Here is a 27,151-nt window from a genome sequence, read left to right as displayed (position 1 = left end):
ACTTTGTTCCTGCTCATCTGGACTACCAGGAGTAGTTTGATTTCACCTGGCAGGAGCAACAGTTTGTTAACTCTCCACCCTGTGCCACAGTCTAGTTGCCGGGAGTTGTGGCAACATTTCCTTTCTCCTAGCACATGGCCCTGACCCAATACTTTTACAACCTCAAGCTGATCAATCCAGGAGAATAGCGAGTGGCAATACCCTAGATGTCTTGGAAAGGAATATGAGGTAAATCTTTAAAAAACCAAAGATCCCACATCCTCTGTTAAGTCCCAGGAAGGTGTGGCTGGGAGGGGGAGTTTCAATGTCTGTTAAGTCCCAGGAAGGTGTGGCTGGGAGGGGGAGTTTCAATGTCAAGGACATGGTAGACTATTTCCCCTAAGTGGAAGACAAGTTGTTCACAACACTAACGGAATCTTCTTGGATTCTGGAATCAGATCTAGATAGCAATTGTGTATCCTCTGACCAATTAATAGGTAACGCAGAAATCTGCCCTGATCAGATTAAGAGAAGGTTTTCTGGTCTGCAACAAAAGCGGCCTGCTAGTTGGCCTGATGACCACATTGATCCAGTAGTGTCCAAGATGCATGAAGCATGTATATACCAACATGGTATAAGGAAACTCTGCTAAGCCTTGAAAGTAGTTTTACCACAGGGAAGCCTGGGGTTTTGGAGCTAATTCATGTCACCATCAGCACGTAACTATTCTCTTTTTGAGTAACAACTCCTGGCATGCTTCTAAAACCAAATATCTGATTATAGAGTCAGGTTAAGTATGCAGTCTGGGCTGCCCTTCATGAACTGGGGATCATCAGATCCACAATCCAAAGGGCCATGTTTACCCTAAAACAACAAGCTTTACAGGCCACAAGGATAAAAGTATTAAGTAAATGGGTAGCTCACTCGGAACACAGAAGCATAGACATTTTATACATTATAGGAAGTGCTTAATAAAAATCTCATTAAAGAAAGAACCAACACGCAAACCTGTTCCTAGCAATGAAAGATTCCTACTACAGAGGAGGCAATCAAACACTTTCTGAAGTAAATCTTGCCAGACTTCAGGCTTCATTAATAACATTTATTTTAAAGGTCACTTTTTATTGTAACAAATATAAAGTCATCAATGTTTTACAAATTGTCAAAAATGCTTTAAGTACCAAAAAAAATACATTAGTAAAATGAATGTTATATTGTATTATTTGGTATATACTGGATACTGTCAACATGCATACCATATGTCAGAAAAGCTCATGCATTATTGGAAGAGAGCAAAAATAAGATATAAGTGCTCTATTGTCTGATTACAAATTCATTGCTTCGGTTAGTTTTCTTTCTTCAGGGATACCATTTACCTGCAATGTGTAAGAATGAATATGGGCATGAGTTAAGCATGGACACTTTTAGATTTGGAGCAAAACGAATTACTGCAAGGCGTAATGTTCTATCTTCTTAACATAATTTGAAATAATTATGTTGCATTATTTCTCTGCATTTGGTTTTCAAAAAAAAGGAAATTCTAAATTAGTCATCTCCTTCTTGGGTCAAAGCTACAATGTTCCGTATTTCTCAAAAGGCGGCCTGAAAATTCCTCCCACAATAAACAAAAAGAATGAGTTTGACTGCAGGACGTATGACTGTACCTTTTAATCGTGGCTCTTTAGAAAATATCATGTGGTTTGGAAGGGCAGAGAAAATGAGAAAACCTGAAGGGGCATCAAAACTAATGGCTTGGGCCTGGTCCAAACGGTAGTGCTATTGTCAGCTCTTAACTGCTCTATTATCTCAGCTAGTGCTTAAGTCCAGCATTACAACCCCAGCAGCTAGTTCATTTCTTAAACTTCTGATGATCTTTTAAAAGAAAACAACTAACTAAAGAAAACAAACTTCAAAATATACCCTCCCTTGACAAATTCCATACAGCAAGCTGCAAACAAAATGACTTGATATCCATGGGACAAACCCTGTGCTTAAATTACCTTCATAAAGAAAACTGTGACATCAGCATAGTGCTTTGAGGTAGTTGGAAAAAACAAATTATGAAAATCCTGCACTAATGTTGTTGCCTCTTTGCGATACCAGGATAACCAGGATAGAGGGACAGCAAAGCTGTTGTGCACATGAAAATACATACATAGCACTGAATCCATGCACGTGCAGACAGAATGGAATAACTTATAAATTGAGAAACCAACTTCACTATTTCATTCACATGAACAGAATGGGAATAAGGAATGTAACTTGCCCATTTAGCTCTTCTCTTCAGGAGGTACGACTATTTGGTGTTACATTTATCAGAGGCAGAAACACAAAAATCTAATATCATAATTATAAAAGATGCCAGGCTGGTCTCTCTCCCTTTAGCACTTAGGTACTTTGGGGACTCATCAAAAACAAGAACAAGAAGAAAACAACCAAGAAGATATGGTGTACTTTAGGCAATAATACAGAAAATTACAGAAAAATATAAGAAAGCAAGAAGGTAATAGGCTATAAGTGTTAACTAAAAAGGAGATGAAAGCTTTCCTGACTCAAGCAAAATGCTTGTTCCCCAAAACCTGTCTTAGAAAAATAACTTAGAAAATTATGTTGAACAACCTAAAATCCCCCTAGGGAAATTCTTTGGCTCTTATAACATTTGCTCAGGCATAAATTATCTTTGTATTTGGAAACGGTGCCTATTACTATAACGTAGCAAGCTAACAAGTCTACTTGCTAAAAATTTATACAACTATTAGGTAAATCTCCCTAACATCATCTACTTAGGTTTCCTTATTTCTCCCAATGGGAGGCGGGGAGAAGTCAAATCTAGATTTTTTAAGTATTCGAAAGAACTATTCACTATTTTTCTAGATATTGTCTTCCTTCACTCCTTGTCTGAACTAATTAAGAATCAGAGGTATGACATCTTAGGAGAGACGGAAGTCTAGGAGGTTAATGAGGAAGAAGTTCTAGCATTTCCATTGAAGAAATATTCTTTTAAAATTATACGTCTTTTTTAAAAAGTCATGAAATTAGTGGTAGTAGGGATTCATTTATTTCTTTGCTCTTTAGACAACACACAATTACAGCCGTTTGTTCCTTTATTAATCTCCTGAATGCTCACACAGTAGCACCACTGCATTAATATACTGAACAGTCTTGTTGAAACATGTTAGCATTTAATTAAAACAAGCAATCAGAATTGTGGGGGAAATTCTTATAAACGTTATTTCATAATTAAAATCTGATGAACAACTTCATTATACTTGCCTCAAATCTTTGAAAAGTTGTCAAACGAAAATCTCCTTAAATTCCCGAAAGCAGTAATAGAGAAGATAATTTTTTGAATGAAAACAAGCAATCATTTTCTATATGTGCCTAAAGTTTTTATGAGACTTACTTAATAGCTTCCCTACCACAATACCACTATTCATACTCAGAACTCCACATCCAACTTACATTTTTAAAACTTCTCTGGCTTTTCCAAAAGAGCTACAAAGGCATTACTGGTTGCTCAGCAATTAGAACTAGGAATCAACCACTAATTAGAAAACAATCATGAATAAGTTATCTACTTGGTACAGAGATGAATGAAATAATTGGCTGTGGAAATTTTTTAGGGACACTTGAAAGAAATAAACTTAAAGAAAGCAAGTCTTAGGGAAATAGAATAGTCCAGGGAGAATTGCCCGCCATCTTGTTGTCACTGGTCATGTTATAAGAGCTTTTTAAACGGCATTAAAACCAGACCAACCATTTCTCATTTATCCCCCTGAAGCCTCAGTGATTAGTCACAATGGTTTCCTTTTGTAAGAGTCAGTTTCAAGCTGCTCACTTACTGAGACAAATCCTGGAAGCATCCAAGCTAAGAATTTTTCATACCAAGGGGAAGAATAGGGAGCTTCACTGAAGGAAGGGGATTTTATTCAGTCTTCCTTAATTAGACAGGACCTCCACGGATGCTTTTGCTGTAAGATCATTTACCCTGTGTTTATCACTCTTATGCCAATCTACGCAATGATCTAAGCTATTATTCAGAGGTTCTAACTCTGATTAAGGAATGACACAACTGTTTTGCCTCACTTGGTGAAGCTAAAGCTTCATAAATTATCTAGTAGTATAGTTATCTTTTGATCTATTAGCTTCGTTCATAAACATGAACTTATTACTTTTCATACTCACCTGTAGTCTGCTGTTGGGGAATCTGAGTCTGATGTGGCAAGTTCCTAGAAATGATTAACATCTTTTAGTAAAACTGTATTTGTCCACACACATGTTAACAGAGAGCAGACACATTAGCATGAAAAACTTATATAGCTGGAAAGACCCCAGAAATCATCTAATCCAGCACAAACACAGCCCCCCACCTCTCATAAGTTTATGGATGAGGAAACTGAGGTCTGAGGAAGATGAATAATAACAATATTTGATAATATTCATGGAGTTTCTACTACATGTTATACTCTACCTCACAACAACATAGGAGGTAGGTATTATTTTTCTCAATTTACAGATGAGGAAATAGGCTTGGAAGTCCAAGGCTACGTAGCCAGGAAGTGGTGGATAAAGATGAGAACATAGGACTCCAGGGCCTGTGTCTGTAACCTGTACACTTTCAGATCCAGGTCTAGAACACATATACACACTCACAGAACAACATATATTACCGTCTTCATTCACTGTGCCAAACCTGTGCTCCTCCATCCAAATCCCAGGGAATGACACTGGCTATCCACCCAACTGCACCAGTCAAAATATGGAAGTCATCATTGACTCTTCCCTCTCGTTCAGTTTCTACAATGAATCCCTTGGGAACCCTTCATGATTCTCCTCAATCTCCTTTGAATCTGTTTGCGTCTTCCCCATCTCTACTGCTACCTTGGTTGAAGCCATCATCATTTCTCATTTGGATCTCGGCAACTGATCTGAATTATTCCCTCATTCCCATTCTTGCTCCCTTATAATCCACTGTGCACATTGCTGTCAGATGATCTTCTGAGACACAAATCTGATTATGTCATTCAAATGAACACATTTCATTATTTCCTTATACCTACTGCAAATTAAGTTTCAAGTTTCTTAGTGTGATCTGGAAGGCCATCAATGTATCTGGTTCCTACGTGGAGCCCTCCCTGAACTTCCTGAAACAGAATCACCGCCACCATGGCCACTATCATCTGTTGCCCCCAACCAGCTCCCATTTATCCTTCCAAACTCAACCCAAAATTTGTTACAGTGGACTCATATCACTCCTATAATTTAAAAATATCCCACAGGAACGTTAATTAAAATATTTAACTTATTATTTTTAATTTAAAAAGTAACATCTCAAGTACCACCTCTTCTATGCCTCCTCACTCTCTAAGCACCCCTTTGCCAACTAGGTTACCACTGAGCGGGCTTCCATACACAAGCTGTCATTGTATTTCTCCTCACATAATGTTTAACTGCCCCAAAGAGCCTTAACAGTAAGAACCTTCCTATTTTGTTTAGCATCCCTAGCAGTAAGCATGCAATAAATTATGTTTGGATGAATACATGCAAAAATGAAGATACTTACAAAGATTCACATAATATACATGTTTATCAACACTCATATTCACCCATGCATTTTCAGATTTTGATATGAAAATTAGTTTACAAAAATGTACAATTTAGATTCTGTGTGGAAGAAATTCTAGGAGTCAGCCCCTTGCAACAGAGTAGGGCTTGATCCAAGCCAGGGATTTTCAAGGTTTTTTGTTTCTCTTCAGCAATGGAATTCCTTTTAATTGAAATCCTAAGCAGAACTCTTGATGTACAAAAGAGGTAAATGTGAGGTTGCCCGGGTTGAAACAAGGGAGCCAGGAATCCCGCCTGCTTTGTTTCCTTTGCCTCACATGCTGGACCCTAAGGCATTGGTAAGAAACCTCCAAGAAACAAAGTTTGAAAAGCGTTGATCTGAATCCTTTCAGCCAGGCAAATATTATGCTCCAAATACAGTGATCTAAACTCAAAAACAGTACATACTAAATACTGTTCAAACTTAAACTAATCCATAGGAATGGTAATGACTTCAAGTGATTTTTTTTAAAAGTTTCAGTTCCTTTTAAAATATATGGTTAAGGAAATAAAATCAGTTCTAATTCAATTTGAGGAAGTTACTTAATAATTCATCTCAATAATTACATTCTTTTTTTGCCATTCCCTATCAGCCCTATTTATCCTTGTGTGGTCTCCGAGAGTATTTTCCTTGGTTTGTTTATTCTTTCAGTACTTCACACAATGTATTTATAGTGCTTTTGATCACGAAAGTAAAAAGATTAATTTACAAACCACAGAAAGGAAATTAAGTTACAGATTTAAAGACGGGTAAACAAACATCTTTACTACCAAAGTCAAAATGCAATTTCATGGACATTTGGGAGGGGGATATGAGTTTTCTTTTAACTTCTCAGGTACAACTACTTTGGGTCTATTCTACATTAGAAATGAATACAGCACATCTTGCGTGCACACGCATGCACACACACACACACACACACACACACACACGTCCTCATTTTCTATCATCTCTAGCTCTACCTGGCCTATTAATGGATTAAATCAATACATTTTGACAAAATAAAGATACCAAAGAGGAAAAAGAAAGCCTTTCAAAAGCCCTAGATCAGGATAACCAAATTCAAAATCAATCTGTGAATGAAGTAGCTGGACCCCACTCTCTCACTGGCCAACCCGCCTGACCCTTCTATGGAACACAGTTTTAAAACCACGGATCAAAGTCAATCTACACCCTGTCATTTCTTCTCTAGCCTTCGGGGTTTTTTTTCCTCTTTTGCTACAACTTTCTAAACAGCAATGGCCTTGGTTAGGTTTGAAGAGAAATGGTTAGTTCAGAAAGTGCCACACAAATGAGTAAGAAATCTGGAGGAGAAAGTATGAGCAACTGTGTGTATTACACTGGTTTAGGGATTTAAAAGTATCTGCAGTGAGCATCCCAATTAAGTTTGTTAAGTTTGAACAATGTACATGTGCTCCTCACAACTTCAACTGAAACTCAGATGAGTTACATACAAGTACAGTGTGTGCAACAAGGTGCTCAACAAAAAACTATGTGGAGATTCCACATCCCCAGAGTCTCCAAGGTGCGCACACATGACTGATTTTGCGGTTGACCAAACTTGTGGCTACAAGTAAGCCTGTGAGTGTTAATATACCTATGATGGGCATATTTGAAGTATGTATTCCATTTAAAGGTTGAAGGGAGGTAACTCATAAGAGTGCTGCTTCAAGCATACTAGAAAAATGCCCACGACTGACTTTGCTATAGTTGAGCAGAGAATGCAGTAAGAAAATGGAAACGCTTCTATCTTTGGTGAAAGCAGGCTGCTAATGGCAATTAGACAGGAAAAGCCGGGGTTGACTTCAAACAGAAGTCCTATGATCCTTCAAAGAAAGGACCTTTATAAAGTCATCAAACTCTTTAGAATAATTAAGCTATTAGTGGACTGGTGGAAAGATTATTATGTGTAAACTGAATTATGTAGAAAAAAGATTTACAAAAACTGTAATTCTCTAAATTATTAGCATTAATTTTTTTCTATTTTTACTACCATTAACTACAGGCATTTAAATAGAAAATTATGTAAATTGGCTATTGCACAAACTCTATCCTTTAAGAAAGCAAAGGTAATAACTTGCAAATTAATAAATAAGTTGATTTGGGGGAGTACACAATTATTTATTATTTGTGCAACCATTTTAAAGTAATTTGACATTCTTGGATATCCTGTAGAGTAATTCTATGAGTAAGGTTGATGATTATCAACTCATTATGTTCCTACTTGCTTGAAGACTCAAAAGCAAAGAAAGGCTGAGGGATTTGTATAAAGCCACAGAATCCATGCCAGAGTTGAAAACAAATGACATTAGTTTAGTTATGTGGAACACAAAACACTTCTTTTGAATTAGTATGTATTCATTTAAAAATAAGAAATAGTAATATCTTTTTGGAACTTCTCAATTATCAGCAAAATTGACATTACCCAAACCTTGAATTTTCTACAAAATTTTTTCTACAAAAATGCTGATGTGGACCCTATGACTACTTTTACTAAGGAACCAGGCCATTATTTTGCTCAAAGAAGGAAGGAAGGACACAAAGAAATTGGAAACATCACCACAATTTTAAATTTCAAGATCTAATTTTAATTAAAATCAATGTAGAATATACGTGGAATATAAAGAAGAAAGGAGAAATTCATTTATTTTAGGTTCTTTTCCCTACTTTTATAAAGCTGAAAGCAAGCCTACCACAGCTTTAAACTGAAGAAGTCCAAATCTCTAGAACCAAAATCCATCAGAGAGATACTATATCTATCACTTTTAGCATATACTCGCTGAATTTTTTTAAAAAGCCAATGGCTCTGAAATATCCTTGGCTGCTCGACACTTCTTGTCAACAGGAAATCATTATCTTGATCCCCCGAAACAGTCTCTTCAACTGATATTAACTTTCATTGAAACCTAATTTTTTATTTATGGAATTTTACCATGAAGCTGGTTCTCACTATTACCCAAGGGAAGACAAATGGAAAAATACTTTCGATAAAAGCTAAAATGATTAGTTACTAAATATCTATAATTAGAAGACTTAACTTTACTTTTATACTTGTTAATTTGCAAAAGATTAAACACAACCTACTTCCTGTCTTGAGGGAGACCCAATCACCCTGGATTAAGTGTTATGTTTAGTATAATGAACAAGGAAAATTTTTGTATAGCCAATTAAAATCTTCCTAGAAAATGTTTGGGTACTTTCCCCTATTATTCCTTATATAAATTCCTCATTGACGAGGCCTCCCACTCAGGGAAAATCAATTGATACTGATGTTGGGATTAAAAAAACAATAATGAAGAGGCAGATCTACCCCCTAAAAGACCACATAATACACTACAAATTAAAGAATAAATTATTTTTTAGAAATTGAATATTTGGGATCCTCCAGTCAATACTTCACATGAAATCGCAAAATGAGCACAGTTTACAGGTGGTTTTTATCTTTTCAAGGTTTACCGTTTCTCTGTCCCATTCGGATATCATTTTATAATCAGCACTAATCTCTCACTTCTCCACACCATCCTCCTCGGCAGTTTAAGGAAGTGTGAAAATCTAGAGGCACAAAGCCCAACACTCTGGACTGTCCCCTTTCACATTTTCTTTTAGCACAGACCCCTCAGGGGGAATTAGGAGAAACCGTTCCCCCTTTAAAACTTCCCCCCACTCCCTCCACAACAGAAATACTAGAAATACTGAATCCTAAAACGTAGGTTCTTTAAGTATTTAAAGCTGGAATTCCCAGTGTTTTTTTCCTGCTCCACCATAATACATACGTCCACCAGCTTCCAAACTCCCAGAAGTAGGGCCCTGGGATCTGTACTGCAAAAGCCTCACAGGGGAGTGTAACATGCAACTTGGTTTGGGAATAACCAGGCTAGACTACTATCTCTCAACATTCCTTTTAGGAATGTTCTATGTTTTATAGAATGTTCTATAAAATTCTATGCCTTGGAATTTGACTTTCTTAATTTAAATCATTACAAAAGCTTATCTTTGAAGTACATCAGTCAAATCTGTATTATATTTTTGATGTTACATCTTTGGTCAAAAACGTAACCTCTAATCACAACAATGATTCTTCGGGCAAAGCAAATTTACTTTTAAGAATTACTTTAGAATGTGATTTCTAGCAATGAATTGTACTAAGTCAGGGGACTGCCTATAGAGGCAAAAATTCTTCTTCCTATTAATGGTAACACATATTCACTGAGCTACAAAGATAACAGATTAAGTACAGATGCAGGCAGCCTGACTATACTGTGGGATGGGGACACTCTACAGAAGACACGGCTAGTGCTCCTCAAGACTGTCAAGGTCATGGGAAGCAAGGACGGTCTAAGAAACTGCCTAGAGCAGAAGAGACTAATGAGTTATGCCAATTATTGTGTCCTAGACAGAATCTTGGAGCAGAAGAAGCTCCAAGCAGAACAAGCTCCATTGGGGGGAAAACTAGTGAAATCTGAAAAAAAAAAAAAAATCTGAAGTCTGGTTGATAGTAAAGCACCAATGTTGGTTTCTTAGTTGTGACAAACTAAGGGACTGTACGATGTTAACGATGGGAGAAATGGGGTGGGGGAATCTCTGGGAATCCTGTATTATCTTTGTAACTTTTCTGTAGCTTGAAAATCATTCCAAAAATTAAAAAAGTTTATGAGGGCTTCCCTGGTGGCGCAGTGGTTAAGAATCCTCCTGCCAATGCAGGGGACACGGGTTCGAGCCCTGGTCCGGGAAGATCCTACATGCCGCGTAGCAACTAAGCCCGTGCGCCACAACTACTGAGCCCATGTTCCACAACTACTGAAGCCCACGCGCCTAGAGCCCATGCTCCACAACGAGAAGCCATTGCAATGAGAAGCCCGTGCACCACAACGAAGAGCAGCCCCCGCTTGCTGCAACTAGAGAAAGCCCACGCACAGCAACGAAGACCCAACACAGCCAAAATTAAAAATAAATAAATATATTTTTAAAAAGTTTATGAAACAATAAATATGTTAGCAAAGATCAAAATTAATTTGCCTTATATTTTTATATTATGTGATAATTTTAAAAGTCTGTCTATATTGTCTCTCTGATCTGAAAAGTAGAAGGAACACTGTACAAAATGAAATCCCCCCTTTCTAGCAGGTGTCCCGTCTCCTGGGCCTGCTCCAGTTTCCCTTTCCACTATGTGTTCAATCACCTTGCCCATAACCTGAATCAGAAATCCTTCGAGGTCAATGACCACATTATCTATCCCTGACTTGATATCAAGATTGGTAAATAACCTAATCTCAGTTTTGACCTAATTTAGGTCTCTTATCCATATCTCGATTTTATCATCTGCAAATGATTAAACATTTTTTTACTGTCTAATTTAAGGTGCCAGTCTGGAGTCCTATGAAGCATTCTACCAAAAAGAAAAGATTACTGCGTAATTGATAAGTAACTGTGGCAGCCTCCCGTTACACAACTGCTACGAGTTCTATAGACCTCGCTGTCACGAGGTTCGCTATACCTCGTGGACTGACTTGTTTCAAAGACCCAAACAAGTTTCTATGCAGCTCTTAAGGAAAGCTTTGAATGTTCTTGAGTCTTACTTAGAAGCCAACATAAACTTTCAGCCCTACTATGCCTGAATATTTCTGCTGTCAAGTCTGAAGAATAAACACAAAATAATGTAGCTAGCCACATTATTTATGAATGATAAATTCAGTACAGTTTGTATGAATATGTGAAGATGCATGAGGGTCAATTGATAAATAACAGGCAGCATTATCCAAGGATATACCTGGTTATCAAGTATTGTGATACCTCATCGAATATCTCATTTTAACATTGAGAATTCAGTTCGATCCAAATGACCAAAATATTTATGTATGTGTGTACTTGGGCTGAAATAAACCTTCAAAAACAGGGAAGGAGTAAAAGCTGAATTTGCGTAACAGACAGTTGTGATGAATCTGAAACAATAAATTCTCTATTATCTGGCATGGTTGGAAAATGAGGTTAATCACATATTCTGGCTTATAGGGAGTTACCATAGAGACCGTGCACATATTATCCATTTCCAAGAATAAAAGAAAGATAATATAAACTCAACACTGAAACTATATTGAATGTAATTTAATTTTCCTCTGATGAGTCAGACACACTTGATGATCTTGCAGTGCCTCAGAATAATCATTGTGAACATCATCAATTATCTATGTACCCTATTTATATAGAAGTGCTAGTTAACGGACTTTTTCCATTAGCAGAAATCTGAATAATATAAAGGTTTTCTGGACTTAAATATACATGTATGGTCAAATTGTTGTAAGTTCAATAAAATAACCTATTGCATTTGCAAACAGAGAGATCTGATCAACATAAGGACAGTCTTGATGGGGTTATGGAAGGACCAGGAAGATGCATTTAGTTATAAACTAGGTAGGAAGTTTTCTTTTGCTTGTATATTAGTAGCAAAATTGCGAAGTCCTAGGAACATAGAATCAAAATAAAGTTTAAAGAGTTATCCTTATTCCCAACAAATATGGTCAGAAAGCGTTATCTAAAAAGTGACCCAGGCTTTTTTTCCTCCCTTAAAGTTTTACTGACTTAAAAACATATTCAATTTCCTCTATTCATTATAATGAATATTTCTCTCCTCTAAAATTTGATAGCATTGTTATTTTGTCAATAGAAGATTTCCCAAACTGTGTTCTTTAAATAGAGCTACCTCTTCCGATCTTTTCCGTGCTTTTCACAAAGCATATCAACACACTAAAGGCTCTGAGAACTCTTGTAGTTTAAACAGAAAAAACAAAATACCCTGTTTCTCAAATGTATCTGACCACTTCATGTTTGAAAATATATATCAACCTTTGAAGAATAAATATCGACATTTCACTAGCATTCTTGGGTAAAGAACATAAGAAATGGAAGCCTTAAAGAATTCTTTAATTATTTTCATTTTGAAAATGAATGATAAGGCTGCTCATAATTTTCATCTAAAAAAGGAGAGGAGAGATTGCTAAATTGTGAACTATTACAATATTCTTGAAATTTTCCTAATTTTTCTCATCAGTATCTAATAATCCTGGTAAAGTAGGTTTCATGATGACCCTCTAACCATCAGAGGACATAGAAATCCATCAGTTCCATTCAGTACAACTCAATTTTGTGAGACTTTAATATCTACATCCCTGATAGAATATTGTTTCCAAAACTCAAAATTTTAAATGTATGCAATTTTCCCTACTGCTAATGGAACTTGAATCAATTACACACAAACACACACACACATACATGCACACAAACACATACCTTGGTCTGTCCAACAGTAAGTATGTGTTGTTAGAGGACTTCAGGAAAATATTCATAATACTTTTAAGAGTCTCATTCTCTACTGAGCTAGCTGGGCACGCTTTCACAATATTTTTAGATTGCCAAACTATTTTGGACAAACTTATAGTCTGACTGCCTATAATACTCGTATTAATTACTGTTTAATCTTCAAATTACCACATGCTCTTTACACGGTTGCAAAATAAGCATTTGCAATGGAAAAATATACCCAATATGGTTCCCAAATAAATCTTTAATCAGTAAGAGGTTACTTTTATATCATATCCTAACGTTTATCTGTGTGTGTGTGTGTGTGTGTGTGTTGGGGTGAGAGGGCCAGATTTTTTTGTATATCCATTGTATTTACAAAAGTAAACTGAAAAGGAGGATCTCAAAAGCAAACCGTGACATCCTTGGGGAAACTGAATTTAATGCATTTTAACATATGGTTAAAAAAGAAAAGAACAGCCATGTTCTTAGAAATAAATGGCACTTTTACCTACAATTCCCTTATACCAAAACCGAGCTTCTAGACATATAACATGGGTTCTCAAGAGCAACTGGCCAGTCTCCTCAACCAATCTCCTCCACACCTATCCCTTACAAAGGCCTCTTCCCAGGCTAACCATAGTCCTTCCAGCACTACAGAGAAGGTCTGTACTAATAAGTTGTGTTTTGAGCCAAAATTGGAACTACTCATTTTGATATATAAGCAAATGACAAAAAACAAACAAAAAAACGCTGAAAACCCTGAGGCAAAAAATTTAGATTAAATAGATCTGTGGTAATAACATTAAAAACAATAGGCTAACAGAATCAAACAATTCTAATAGCTCTAAAAAGTAATCCATTTGCTATGCTTTAGGACATGCCTCTCTTTTCACAATTAACTCATCTTTGAGCAAGCATATGTTAGTTTATTAGCAGTGCCAGTTTCTTAAATATTAAGAGGAATGTCAGCTTGTTTGGATTAGTGAAGGAAAAAAAGCATTTCCTGAAGGTAATTCTATTTATTTGGGTTAGCACCATGGGGTTGGGATCTACACTATCAGTATTTTGCTATTTTCTCCTCCAGTTATAAACAAATAAATGCAACAACAATGAAGACGTCCGGTCTTGAAAGACATTAAGTAGATATATTCATGCATTAATAATTACGGTTCCAGGGGCTTCCCTGGTGGTGCAGTGGTCAAGAATCCGCATGCCAATGCAGGGGACACGGGTTCGAGCCCTGGTCCGGGAAGATCCCACATGCCGCGGAGCAACTAAGCCCATGCACCACACTACTGAGCCCGTGCTCTAGAGTCCGCGAGCCACAACTACTGAGCCCACGTGCCACAACTACTGAAGCCCGCATGCCTAGAGCCCATGCTCCGCAACAAGAGAAGCCACTGCAATAAGCCCGCACACCATAATGAAGAGTAGCCCCAGCTTGCCACAACTAGCAAAATGCCACGCGCAGCAACAAAGACCCAATGCAGCCAAAAATAAATAAATAAATAAATTTTAAAAATAATAATAATTACGGTTTCAAGTGGATACTTACTGCTGTGTTTGCATCAATGGCATATTAGTGCTCTCATAATTGTCTGCGTGTAGAGGAGGTATGATTTCCCCAGTCACAGGGTGAAACACAGGAAGTGTTGACAGGGGCCATGCTATCTCTCTATTCTTGGACATGTCACGAAGTTCTTTGGTAGATTTCTGAATAGCACTATGATGGACCAGTTGGATGCTAGGTCAAAAAGAAATAAAACCACATATATTTAGAATCACATACTAGCCCCACAGGTCATCAGTTTAAAAAAGTTACAAAATCATTTTTTCTTTTTAAAATAAGAAGACATCATTTAACTCTGGGCATTCTACAAGTTATTTCAGAAAAAGATACAGTTCATATACTTTTAACGTAACAAAACTGAAAATTAGAAACTAATTTTTAAATAAATGCATCTCTCATTAAAGTAAGCTATAAAGCACTGTGTTACTATTACAGCCCTAGGTAGCAAACTACTATTCTATTTAATTTCTATGATTAAGATAAAACTACCATAGCTTTTATATTGTTGCTTCTGATGGGGCATTTATAAATACTCACAGAAGTTTCATTTTATGGTAGGTTATTACTGTAGATTCAGGAAAACGTGTATGAAAGGTCTTTTCATCTGTTCTCTGGTTTATAGAAATGCAGATTGGGAAATCACATAATATAAATGGCAAGTTAATATTCTGAATCTGAAATATTTTAGTTTTAATTCTTATCTATATAATCTTAGTTTTCACACACTTTTTATTTTTAGTCTCACCCCTCCTTAATATCTCTATTTAGAAAGCAGCTTTCACATTTATGAAATAAACTATGAAAGATGATGAATGGAAAAAAAAAAGGCATGACACACATGTATGGAGCATGAGAAGCAACTGAGAAATGAAAAAGAAAATAACAGGAAGAAGACACTTACTCTGGTGTTTGCATGTTTCTCTTTTCCCTAGAAACAAAACAAAATTTATGAATTAAATAATAGCATTGATATTTGGAACATTAAGACTATATGCTCATGGATCTGGCACGAGGTGGAAATGCTGACACTGTTACTATTAAACGCAACCAGGCAGCATTTGCCACCAGGTTTATGACGTTACTTGGATGAGTACACATACAGAGATGGAATACTGGTGAGAAACGCACAGGAAAAAATGAAAAAAAAAATGGAGATTAAGAATCAAGCTCTTGGAAATAAGTTCCATGACATAATGAAATCAGGCTACATGTAAAAATGGAAGAATTTGTTACTTGCTGCTTTATTAATTTTTTATCCTTTGTTTTGTTACCCTGACTTCCAGATAATCTCGGGAGATTATTTTAATTGACACAGATGTCCAGAAAGTACTAACTATTCATGAAGTGAAGACTCATTACTCAAATTATCATCTTATTTTCATTAATTTACTCCTAAGTTTTTATATATCTATATATACCTTTAAATATTTAGGTGGCATCGCCCTGTTTGATAGCAGAACAATTTCAAGAAAAATTCTGACCGTCATTTCTGATCAAACTGACTGAGACAATTTATTTATTTAAAGTGCAATTACCATGTCAATAGATTCCGCAGTCTCTGCTTACACAGGATGGCTTGTATAACCAAAATATCTAGCCTCAGTTATTCTTGGGACTGTTTTGCCTGCAAGAATTTACATCTAGCCTTAATAATTTTTGAATAAAGTAATTATAACCTCTAATTTAATTTACTAGACTCAAAACTATTTTACTTCATTTTAAAGGAATAAAGTACTGTAGTTTGACTTGAACACAATTTCAATTCATTTATCAAGTGTTTTACGCACTAAATGAAACTTGGCTTTTAATGGGATCTTATATGTTATCTTAGTAGCGCTATAATTTTTTATTAGTGCTTTAAAGTACTCACACTCCTTCCCGTCGGCAGCACATGATATAAGCAAGTATTAGAAAAAGGACCAATGCTACTGCCGAGGGCACAGCCAGTGTAATTAGGAAATCCGTGTAATAGTCTCTGCTTTTCAAAGAATCGGAAGGGGGTTTGTATTCTCCACCATCAGGTAAGATCCCTTCTCCACGAATCACTTCGTGATAGGTGGACACTTGCTTTGTTTTATCAACCTGACACAAAAGAAGACAATTACACATCAAATTAATAGTTGCAAACATTATGAGAGTTTAAGATCTAGACATATCAAGACAGTCTTTGACTAATTTCTAAAAAGCAATCTTTTCCAATTACTTTATCACCTTGAACTTGTAATTATTTATGGAAACTAGGAAGAAGTAATGCATAAAAGTAATAAATTAAAGGGTGCATACTGGCCTACTTTCTAGGTCCTTCCCACGACATATATACATACATAAGTGTATACAAATATAACAAATACGTGTGCATGTGTAGGTGTGTGTGTGTACAGTTGTTCTTTTTCAGTTTACTTCCTCCAAAGCAGAAGTCCTTCACACCACTCTGTATATTTGTTTCCTAGTGACAAATCTCTAGTGCAGATGTTACAAACTGTGAACTGGCTGAGTTCACAGCCAGTTCATACTCACAGTATGTGAGTATGGTTTCTAAGGTTAGTAAAAGAGAAAAAAAAAAAGAGAGAGAGAGACAATTTCTACGGGACTACAACCTTGATCTTTCTGCCATCCAGCTGACAGAAGTAGTTTTTAGGAAAGATAGTTTAAGGAACAGGTAACCCATCCAATGCTACAGTTTCAATAAATTCTATTCCAGGTTCAAAAAATGTACAACAGTTGGACTATATTAATTTACCTCCACAGTAATTGAACTGCTTTCACTATGTTGCATTTAATTATGCTAAGGTTTTTACTGAAGGGCACTACAAAAATAGCCATGTGAAACTTGTTACTACATTTGCTCGCGGCTTAAAAGAATGTTGGGGAGAATTATCTGTGGCATTTCTCAGTATCCTCTCCCATAAAACTCCACTGGAAGAATTTTGTTAATGATACAGTGCTAGTAAAAACTTTATCTTCTGCCAAGGAATTGATGCTCTGCCTCCTTTAAGAATGAGAACCAAATAACAGATGAATTTCCTCATTTAATCTGGGACAAACTTGACCTTAGGCTTATGTTTTGGTCATAATTTAGGTCCTGATTTTCCAGTTCTTTTATATTTTATATATTATGTTTATTGTCTGACCCTTTAATTTAAACCTCCTGAAATCTTCTGTGGTAAGATGTGACCTATAAATAAATACAAGTAAAAGAAAAAACCGAAAATTCCCAACCTTTCTCTTATGAAGTCTTACCACAGAAGTTAAAATCTTCAAAGCAGAAGGCATTTTTAAACCTTTAGAAATTAGATAATTTTCCTAAACATGAACACTGTACGGCACAAGCACAAATAAAATGGTGTTGCCAGGGCCCGCTGTCTACTGGCTCTGGTGAGAGGCATCTATTTAAGTTATGACTGCAGCCACTCAGTCTTTAGCACCCTTGTACGGTTAGCCTGACGACTGAAATATTGAGCTTTGTAAATAATACACATAAACCACAGCATCTGAATGATTTTACTTGATTTGAGAAGACAGGGAAAGAGCATTATTTTCCTAAGACACAGCGACATGGAAAGAGGAGCCTGGGGCCAAGGGCCACAGGTGCTAAGTGCCAGTGTGAGCAGTGTGTTCTCCCATCCTGGATCTGGGAAAAGTGCCTGCCGCTGGTCCTCTAAGACATGAAGTGACAGTTGTGTTTATGTGTTGATATTTGTTCAAATGTCAACTTTAAACTTAGACCTAATTCACTCACCACCAATCATCAAGAGTTGAGAGAAGTTAAATCTAAAGGTCGCTAAAGAAGTGAAACAACTTTCCTATCTTCCAGAAAGGAGGATCAAAAAATTTAATATAAATTATATATAAAATATCATATATACCTTTCACATACAGGAAATCTTACCCATATGTTCCTAAGTCTTTGAGCATGCTAATAAAAAAGTGATTTAGAAAGAAATACTTAATATTTACGGGGCTGGGGGTAAGAGTCTAACTTTCCTCTGCTTTTCCTTTTATTCCTTGGTCTCTCCCTACAATCTGCATTTCTAGGACATTGAATCATAGCACAATATTGCTTTATTTCAGATTTGTGATTGTATTCTGGTCTCCCCTTCCCAAGTGGGACAGTGGCAGCATATCTGAGGCTTCCTGCACATGTCACACTGACTCCAAAATCTGTCTTGACTTTAGCAGCCACCTGGATGTCCAGGGGGAACACTTGGACCACCTGCCAAGCTAATCTGGCCCCCACAACTAATCAAGAGTAGACTGAGTACAAAAGTGGAGGTACTATTTCTTAAATGGATGCACTTTCAACGGACTTGCCAAATCCTTAAAGTCAAGGGAAGTCAACGACAGTTAACAAAGTAAACCCAGGATTTGTTCCTAAAAGCAGTTCAGGTTTTAGTCAAATGCTATCTCCAGCCACATCACTTCTAATTACATTTGCAAAAACAAAATAAAAACTCACCAACGAAATTTTGCACCAGTCGATGTAAAATTGAGTACGAAATTTTTTATCACACGTTATTACAGGCTCCATTTCTTGACTGCATCTCAATTGATTCTGAGGATTTTCAACTTCTCGTAAACAAGAAGAAAACGGAACGTCGGCACCAACCATGACATAAACGCTGCAAAAATGTGAAACACTCAGGTTATCCTTTAAGAAAATTGGAAACACTGAAAAACAATCTACCCTGAAAGCAGGATTTATCCTTTTGAATTGAGGGATTATCTACAATCATCCCTAAGGTAGGGGCCTGGGCTTTAAAAGCAGTGATTCATGTAGGGGCTTCTTTTCATTCTTTCCTTTATTCAACCAATATTTACTGGGTGCTTTGGTGTACGAGACACTCTCTTGATTCCCTGTTAATTTCTAAAAATTTTTTCACCCTATTTAATTCAAAATAATCATGTATCATATTTCAATTACAATATTTGGTAGACTACATTCAAAAATATTCTTAAATTGTTTAGAAAATAATATTATCACTAAAGTAATTATCAGTAATAAATCTTCATCTGATTTCATTTTTAATAAGATTGTGATATTACATCCTGGAGGTGTGGAGCTGTAGGCAGACTTCTCCATTCTACCTAAGAGTTTTATCCATCAGCTTTCCTACTGCAGAGACCCCTACTGTTAGGTTCCTCATTATAAGGTCCTTCAATCTTTAAGAAGCTAATATAAAAGAAAAACTATAGTTTGGTAAATACAAATTAGGCAAACAAAATGTATTTTCTTGATGTGTATCTTGGCAACTAGGGGAAAAGAACTCTATTCAATTTGCCAGTAAGAGTTTCACAATAAAAGCGAAGATAGTGATAATAGCATTTAAATAATCTTGGAGCAGCTTAAGAGGGTAGGAATTTCATAGGTTTTTTCCGAAAGAAAAGGGAAAACCAGGAAATTACTCTAAATAAATATTATTTCTTTTCCTATTGACAATGCTATAACTACTTACAAAATGGAATAAACCCATCAAAATTCCAGCTGTCTTCTTTGCAGAAATTGACAAACTGATCTTAAAACTCATATGGAAATTCAAGGGACCCACCCACACACAAAATTCTTGAAAAAGAAAAACAAAGTTGGAAGACTCACAATTACCAACTTCAAAACTTACTGTAAAGCAATAGTAATGAAGACAGTGTGGTACTATCGTTAAGGCTTGGCATGTAGATCAATGGAATAGAATTCAGAGTCCAAAAATAAAATCTTTAGTAAACTGATTTTGTCACAGGTGCCAAGACAATTCAATGGGGGAAAGAATAGTCTTTATAACAAATGGTACCAGAACAACTGGATATCCACATGCAAAAAAAAGAAGGTGGACCCCCATCTCACACCATATAAAAATTTACTCAAAAAAAATCAAAGACTTAAATGTGAGAGCTAAAACTATTAAACTCTGAGAAGAAAGCAGACACAAATTTTAACGACCTTGAATTAAGCAACAGTTTCTTAGATGTGACACCAAAAGTTCCAGCAATAACAGGAAAAAATAGATAAATGGGATTCTATCAAATTTTAAAACTTTGTGCTTCAAAGGACATCATCAAGAAAGTGAAAAGGCAACCCACAGAACAAAAGAAAATCTTTACAAGTCATATGTCTAATAAGGGACTTATACCTATAACATATGAAAGCCTCTAACAAGTCCATAACAAAGAGACAAATAATCCAATTTCAGAATGACAAAGGATCTGAACTGATATTTCTCCAAAGAAGATATACAAATGTCCAATAAGTGCGTGAAAAGATGCTCAACATCATTAGCCATCAGCAAAATAGAAATCAAAACCACAATGCGATACCACTTCACACCCATTAGAATGGCTACAATGAAAAAGACAGACAGTAGGAAGTGCTAGCGAGGATGGGGAGAAACTGGAACTCTCCTACTCTGCTGGTGGGAATGGAAAACGGTGCAAGTGCTTGGAAGACAGCCTCACAGTTCAAGAGGTTAAATATAGAGTTACCATATATCTCAGCAATTCCACTCCTAAGTATATACCCTAAGAGAAACTTAAATATATGCCTACCAAAGAGCTTGTACATAAATGTTCACAGCAACATTCTTCTTAATAGTCAAAAAGTGGAAACAATCCAAATGCTCATCAACTAATGAATGGATACAAAGTAAAATATCCATACTTTACCCAGCCATAAAATGGAATGAAGTACTGTACATGAAACAACATGGATGAACCTTGAAAACAATATGCTAAGTGACAGAAGTTGGTCACAAAAGACCACATATTGTATGACTCCACTGATATGAAATGTCCAGAATATGCAAATTTATAGACAGCAAGTAAATAAATTGTGGTTGCCTAGGGCTGGGGATTGTGGTGGTGGTGACTGTTAATGGGTGTGAGAGGGGAGTGTTGGGAGGATAAAAATGCTCTAAAATTGACTGTGGTAATGACTGTACAACTTTGTCAATAAACTAAATCCACTGAGTTATATATACTTTAAATAGGTGAATTGTATAGTATGTAAAGTATATCTCAATAAAAAAGCTGTTTTTTAAAAAAAAATGAAATAAAAGCATGGCACAAAAATTCAAACGTATGTAAGTATGAAGTCACACCCTTAATTGACAACTGTGCCCCAGAGTACCATTACACAGATTCATTTGGTTGCTCTTTATGTGAATTTTATATTTGGACTTAATTTGAAAGACTTTTTAAAAACTATGGTGTCTTTGGGAGACAAATAGTATATAATGGATTGAAATTTAAAATCAAGTTAAACATTTATAAGTTCAGAAAAAGTAGATATAAGAAACCACTGGTGGGGCTTCCCTGGTGGCACAAGAGTTTAAAGTCTGCCTGCTGATGCAGGGGACACAGGTTTGTGCCCTGGTCCGGGAGGATCCCACATGCCGCGGAGCGGCTAGGCCCGTGAGCCATGGCCGCTGAGCCTGCGCATCCGGAGCCTGTGCTCCGCAATGGCAGAGGCCACAACAGTGATAGGCCTGCGTACTGCAAAAAAGAAAAAAAAAAAAACCACTGGTAAAGAATTTTGATGATTAGTGAATAGAAACACATTCCATTTACAGGAATATTACTCAGCCATAAAAAAGAACAAAATAGGGCTTCCCTGGTGGCGCAAGTGGTTGAGAGTCCGCCTGCCGATGCAGGGGACAAGGATTCGTGCCCTGGTCCGGGAAGATTCCACATGCCGCGGAGCGGTTAGGCCCGTGAGCCATGGCCGCTGAGCCTGCGCGTCTGGAGCCTGTGCTCCGCAACGGGAGAGGCCACAACAGTGAGAGGCCTGCATACCACAAAAAAAAAAAAAAAAAAAAAAAAGAACAAAATAATGCTATTTGCAGCAACATGGATGGACCTAGAGATTGTCATACTGAGTGAAGTCAGTCATGCAGAGAAAGACAAATATCATATGCTATCATTTATATGTGGAATCTAAAAAAATGGTACAAATGAATTTACTTACAAAACAGAAAAAGAGTCACAGATGTAGAATATAAGCTTATGGTTACCAAGGGGGAAAGGGGATGGGGTGGGGGGAAGGGATAAACTGGGAGATTGGTATTGACATATATACACTAGTATATAAAAAATAGATAACTAATAAGGGCCTACTGTATAGCGCAGGGAAATCTACTCAATACTCTGTAATGACCTATGTGGGAAACGAATCTAAAAAAGAGTGGATATATGTCTATGTATAACTGATTCACTTTGCTGTACAGCAGAAACTAACACAACATTGTAAATCAACTACACTACAATAAAAATTAAAAAAAAAATATTCCATTTACAACAATTTGTTAACTTTTAAACTTCATATAAAGCCAATTTCTATCCTCTTACTAACTGCTTAGCGAAGACCATATTTTTCCTTGATAACTGTGAAATATATTTGTAAATACAGAAATAAAATAACTATTTTAAAAACCATTAGAAGTTCTCTTGCTTTTACATAACATTGATTTGCATTTATAATTAGTAAGATTTTAAATTAATTCAATTCAAGATAACATAAATAGGCATAAGCATACGTTTTGGGTGCTTTGAAATGTTTTATTTTTTTCCTCAAATTATAAAAGCAATATAAAAACATTACATAAAACGTGGGATATAAAAACAATTAACTTCTATTACCAAGATCACGATTTTCATTTTCCAATGTACCTTGCAGAATACTTTTCAAGTGCATATATTTTAGCCTAATTGCAATCAATCTCTAAAATATAATTTTGTATCCTGCTTTTTCACTTAATGTGTCCTAAGCATTTACCATATTGTACAGTCTTTGTAATTATATTTTTATAGAAGTATAATTTTTAAGTGTACATGATTTATTCAGTAATTATTTCAGAGTTGGACACGTAAGTTGCTTCTCATTTTTTGATGTTATAAATAATATTGTAAAGACTATCTCTGTGCATATTCTTTAATGTTACTATCTTAAAAGAGATGCCCAGAAGTGGAAACATTTTTATGACAGTTGACACATACTGCCAAACTACTTTCTTCTCTACTTGGATGATCCAGAAGCTTCACAAACTTAATATGTTCCGAACTGAGCTCATCATCACCCCACCCCACCTCCACCTGTTGCTCCTTCCATCATCTTCTCTCTTGGTGATTGGCATGGCCAGATGCTCAAGCACCATCATCTTTGACGCCTGTCCTTTTCCCTACATATTCAATCTATCATCAGTCTCTGACATTTACCCTGAAAGAACTCTCACACACACCTGTCCACTTTGTTCCATCCCACTGCTACCACCCCAGTTCTAGTCACTGTCACTTTCCACAGGGAGTGAAGCCGACAGCCCCTTGATTGTCCTCCTTGAACCCAGTCTCTCTCACTGTTCTCAGGGAGCCTATCTGCAGAATGAATGATATCAGTTTACAAACAGAAGCAACTGTATATTTCAAAGTTGCTAAGAGAGTAGTTCTTAAAAGTTCTCATCACAAGAAAAAAAAATTGTATCTATGTGAGGTGATGGATGTTAACTAAAGTTATTGTGGTGATCATTTTGCAATATATACTTATATCAAATCTTGATGCTGTACACCTTAAACTTATCCAATGTTATACCGTCAATTATATCACAATAACACTGGAAAAATAAATAAGTTAATAAATAAAATGCAAACACACTACTCAAGAGAAGCAGATATTGGATTTGCCTTGTAAGTCAAAAAAACATGTATTTATTGCTTCTTTTATAGAGCCAGTACGTTTCAACATGTTGGCTTTTTAAAAAAATAATTTTGTACGAGGCCATGTATAACAATTATAATTCTATGCTATACGTGCTAAAATACATCTTTCCTAATCTGCTGTTTTCCCAGATCTTTGACATGCAGCTTGTTTTGATTTGCAGCTATTTTGATAGGCTAGCCTTTTGATAGGCAGAAATTTTAAATTTTTATGAAGTGAAAGGAGGATGATTTTTACCTTCATGACCATAGCCATATGTTTTCAAACTTTCAAATATATGTAAACAGATGGGATGGGAGCATATTATCAAGTTCAAGGCTCTCAAGCAATGTTAACAAAACATGGTGACTCACAATCTTAGGCACTGGGTACTCTGAATAAAATTTGTTCCTTACGAAGGATTTTTTCTTCCAATTTGAACAACTCAATTTCCCTTGAGGTAAAAAGCATTCACTGAGTCCTTCACACATACAATGTGGAGAACCGCGTTACAGGTAAAAAATTTAAGTCAGGGGCTTCCCTGGTGGCGCACTGGTTATGCATCCGCCTGCCAATGCAGGGGACACGGGTTTGAGCCCTGGTCCGGGAAGATCCCATCCCACATGCTACGGAGCAACTAAGCCCGTGCGCCACAACTACTGAGCCTGCGCTCCAGAGCCCGCAAGCCACAACTACTGAAGCCTGCGTGCCTAGAGCACGTGCTCCCAAGAGAAGCCACAGCAATGAGAAGCCCACGCACCACAACGAAGAGGAGCCCCCGCTCGCCGCAACTAGAGAAAGCCTGCGCATAGCAAAGAAGACCCAACACAGCCAAAAATAAAAATAAATAAAATAAATTTATTAAAAAAAATTAAGTCAAAACTCTGGTTTTTGTCAGCAACAGCCAGATAAACAGATCCACTGATTGTATTTTTTTACCTAATTGTCCAAGTAATGAATGTATTTTATTCCTTATTTTATGTATATAGGAGACAAGGGACAGTTTAGAGAAGAAAGTGTCCGCATATGCTACATGTTGCCTGGGAACTCTTGAGCTCTTGAAAGAAAATGCATCATGATTCCTGCCTCTCTGCTCCACCCCACTTCTTTGTTCTGTGCATATCAGTCAATCAAAAAATAAGATGAAAAATAAAGAAGAAATAAAACTAAATAAAGAATCTAATTCAGAATAAGAAATAAAACAAAGAATAAGGTCACTTCTGGACTCTAGTTCTACTGCTTGTTACTCATCTTTACTGGAGAAGGGATGAATTATCTTAACAAAAGAGGGAACTGGCACACAAGGCTCAGACCTTTCTGGAGTTTTTTGTGGGAGGATTTTCCTGCTTGCAGAAAGGAGGCATTTAGGTTTGGTCTATTCTTTCAGCCATGTGGTAGGGCTTAGCAGGCCTACTTGCTAAAATGAAAATTTTAATACAAACCATTTTCTTCAAACGTCCCTAGTGCTTCAAGATAAAAACCCAAACAATTCTTCCAGGTGTACAAGGCCTTACATGGTCTGGTCTTTGCCTCTTTGGTCATTATCATTTCTGGATCCCTGTCCCCCATTTCCACACAAAGTAGGTTTCCAAATTGACCAGGCTTCCTCCTACCTAATGGATTTTGCCCAAGCTGTTCCTCTGCCTAGACTCTCGCTTTCTCATTTTTTGAGCTGGCTAATTTGTACTCATATTTTAAACTCAGATCAGGTTTCATCTCCTCTATGAACGCTTTGACATGGACCAGAAGTGGGAGAGGAGCTGTCTCTGTGAATACCTCAACTGTGATAGGTACAACACTGCTTTCTAATTATCTGATTACTTGCCTGGTCCCTAATAGATGTGAGCATAGACTGCATTCTTTAAAATCACTGTACCCTAGAGACTAACACATTATTCCCCCATAAAAAATACTTAATAACTGCTAAACTATGAAAGAAAAAAAGTGAATCTATGCCTAGAACTTAGAACAGATATTAAAGAAATATAGTTATAGACATATAGTTGCATTGACTTTTAAAATTTATTTATTTTTATACTTATAAAAATCGACTAATATAGGCTTCCAATTTTTACTTTATTAAGCCTTTTTTAAAAAAATTCCAATCTCATATCACCATCATTCCCTAAAAGAAAGAATAGTTGTATCAAAAACACAGGAGGCACGTTGTTTAAGAATTAAAGACTGGGTTTCCCTGGTGGTGCAGTGGTTGAGAGTCCGTCTGCCAATGCAGGGGACATGGGTTCGTGCTCCAGTCCGGGAAGACCCCACATGTCGCGGAGCGGCTGGGCCCGTGAGCCATGGCCGCTGAGCCTGCGCGTCCGGAGCCTGTGCTCCGCAACGGGAGAGGCCACGACAGTGACAGGCTCGCGTACCGCTAAAAAAAAAAAAAAAAAAAAAAAGAATTAAAGACTATCTTGTAAATCACCAAACATGGGGACAGATTCAGCAGAGCACTACAGACTGGCCTAGGACCATGACCTCACATCACAGCGGTCTTTGGCAGCCTTTGACTTACATTCTCTTCTTCAAGTGTAACTTCTCCCTGAGCCCTTTACAGGGCAAAACACAGACAATTAATTAGAGGGAGTACTTTGTGAGATTGTCTAGAGAATAAACTAGGATCCTCTGTTGTTGATTGAGGATAGATCCACAGGCTTTGGTAACCAGAGGAAACAGTGGTAGCTTTGACAATCTCTTATGAAAAGTGAGTATATTCTTTAATCCTCACACCCCGTCATTCCCTTCCTAACCACCATTTACACCGCATCACTCACCCTGAGTTGGCAGCTCTGCCATGCCCAGAATGAAACATGAACCTGCTCCTCTTTCCACCAGCTTTATCCCAGGCTAAATGCATCCATGAGTCCTTAGCCTCCGGCTCAGTGTCAAGAGCAAAGCAGCCCCGAGACCACACCCAGAGAGAGCACAGTTGCCCTGAGGTTATGGGTCTGGAAAGTGAAAGGGAATCTTTTCAGGAGGTTTAGGGTTCCTTTGCAGGAGCTTACTCACTTTGAAGGAAATCTTT

General features: G+C 36.8%; 1 protein-coding gene across 7 annotated transcripts in view; it reads right to left on the bottom strand.

Moving 5' to 3' along the window:
- Nucleotides 1-1,080: 1,080 nt before the first annotated feature.
- Nucleotides 1,081-27,151, bottom strand: part of SGCE (sarcoglycan epsilon) — a 67,438-nt gene continuing 41,367 nt past the window's right edge. For 3 of the 7 annotated variants that reach the window (XM_065883422.1, XM_065883424.1, XM_065883427.1), the window contains 4 exons: nt 18,907-19,069; nt 16,321-16,532; nt 15,352-15,378; nt 14,432-14,624 (listed from right to left, as the gene is read on the bottom strand). In XM_065883422.1, the coding sequence (XP_065739494.1) occupies nt 14,432-14,624; nt 15,352-15,378; nt 16,321-16,532; nt 18,907-19,069 (595 nt within the window). Of the gene's footprint in view, nt 1,356-4,164; nt 4,209-14,431; nt 14,625-15,351; nt 15,379-16,320; nt 16,533-18,906; nt 19,070-27,151 lie in introns of those variants that run through there. The other 4 variants (XM_065883423.1, XM_065883426.1, XM_065883428.1 and 1 more) reach the window with 2 other exon arrangements.

Source organism: Phocoena phocoena, chromosome 9 (assembly GCF_963924675.1).
Source record: "Phocoena phocoena chromosome 9, mPhoPho1.1, whole genome shotgun sequence".
NCBI lineage: Eukaryota > Metazoa > Chordata > Mammalia > Artiodactyla > Phocoenidae > Phocoena > Phocoena phocoena.
Note: the sequence above shows the minus strand (reverse complement) of the source record. Positions and strands in the feature narration are given on the sequence as shown.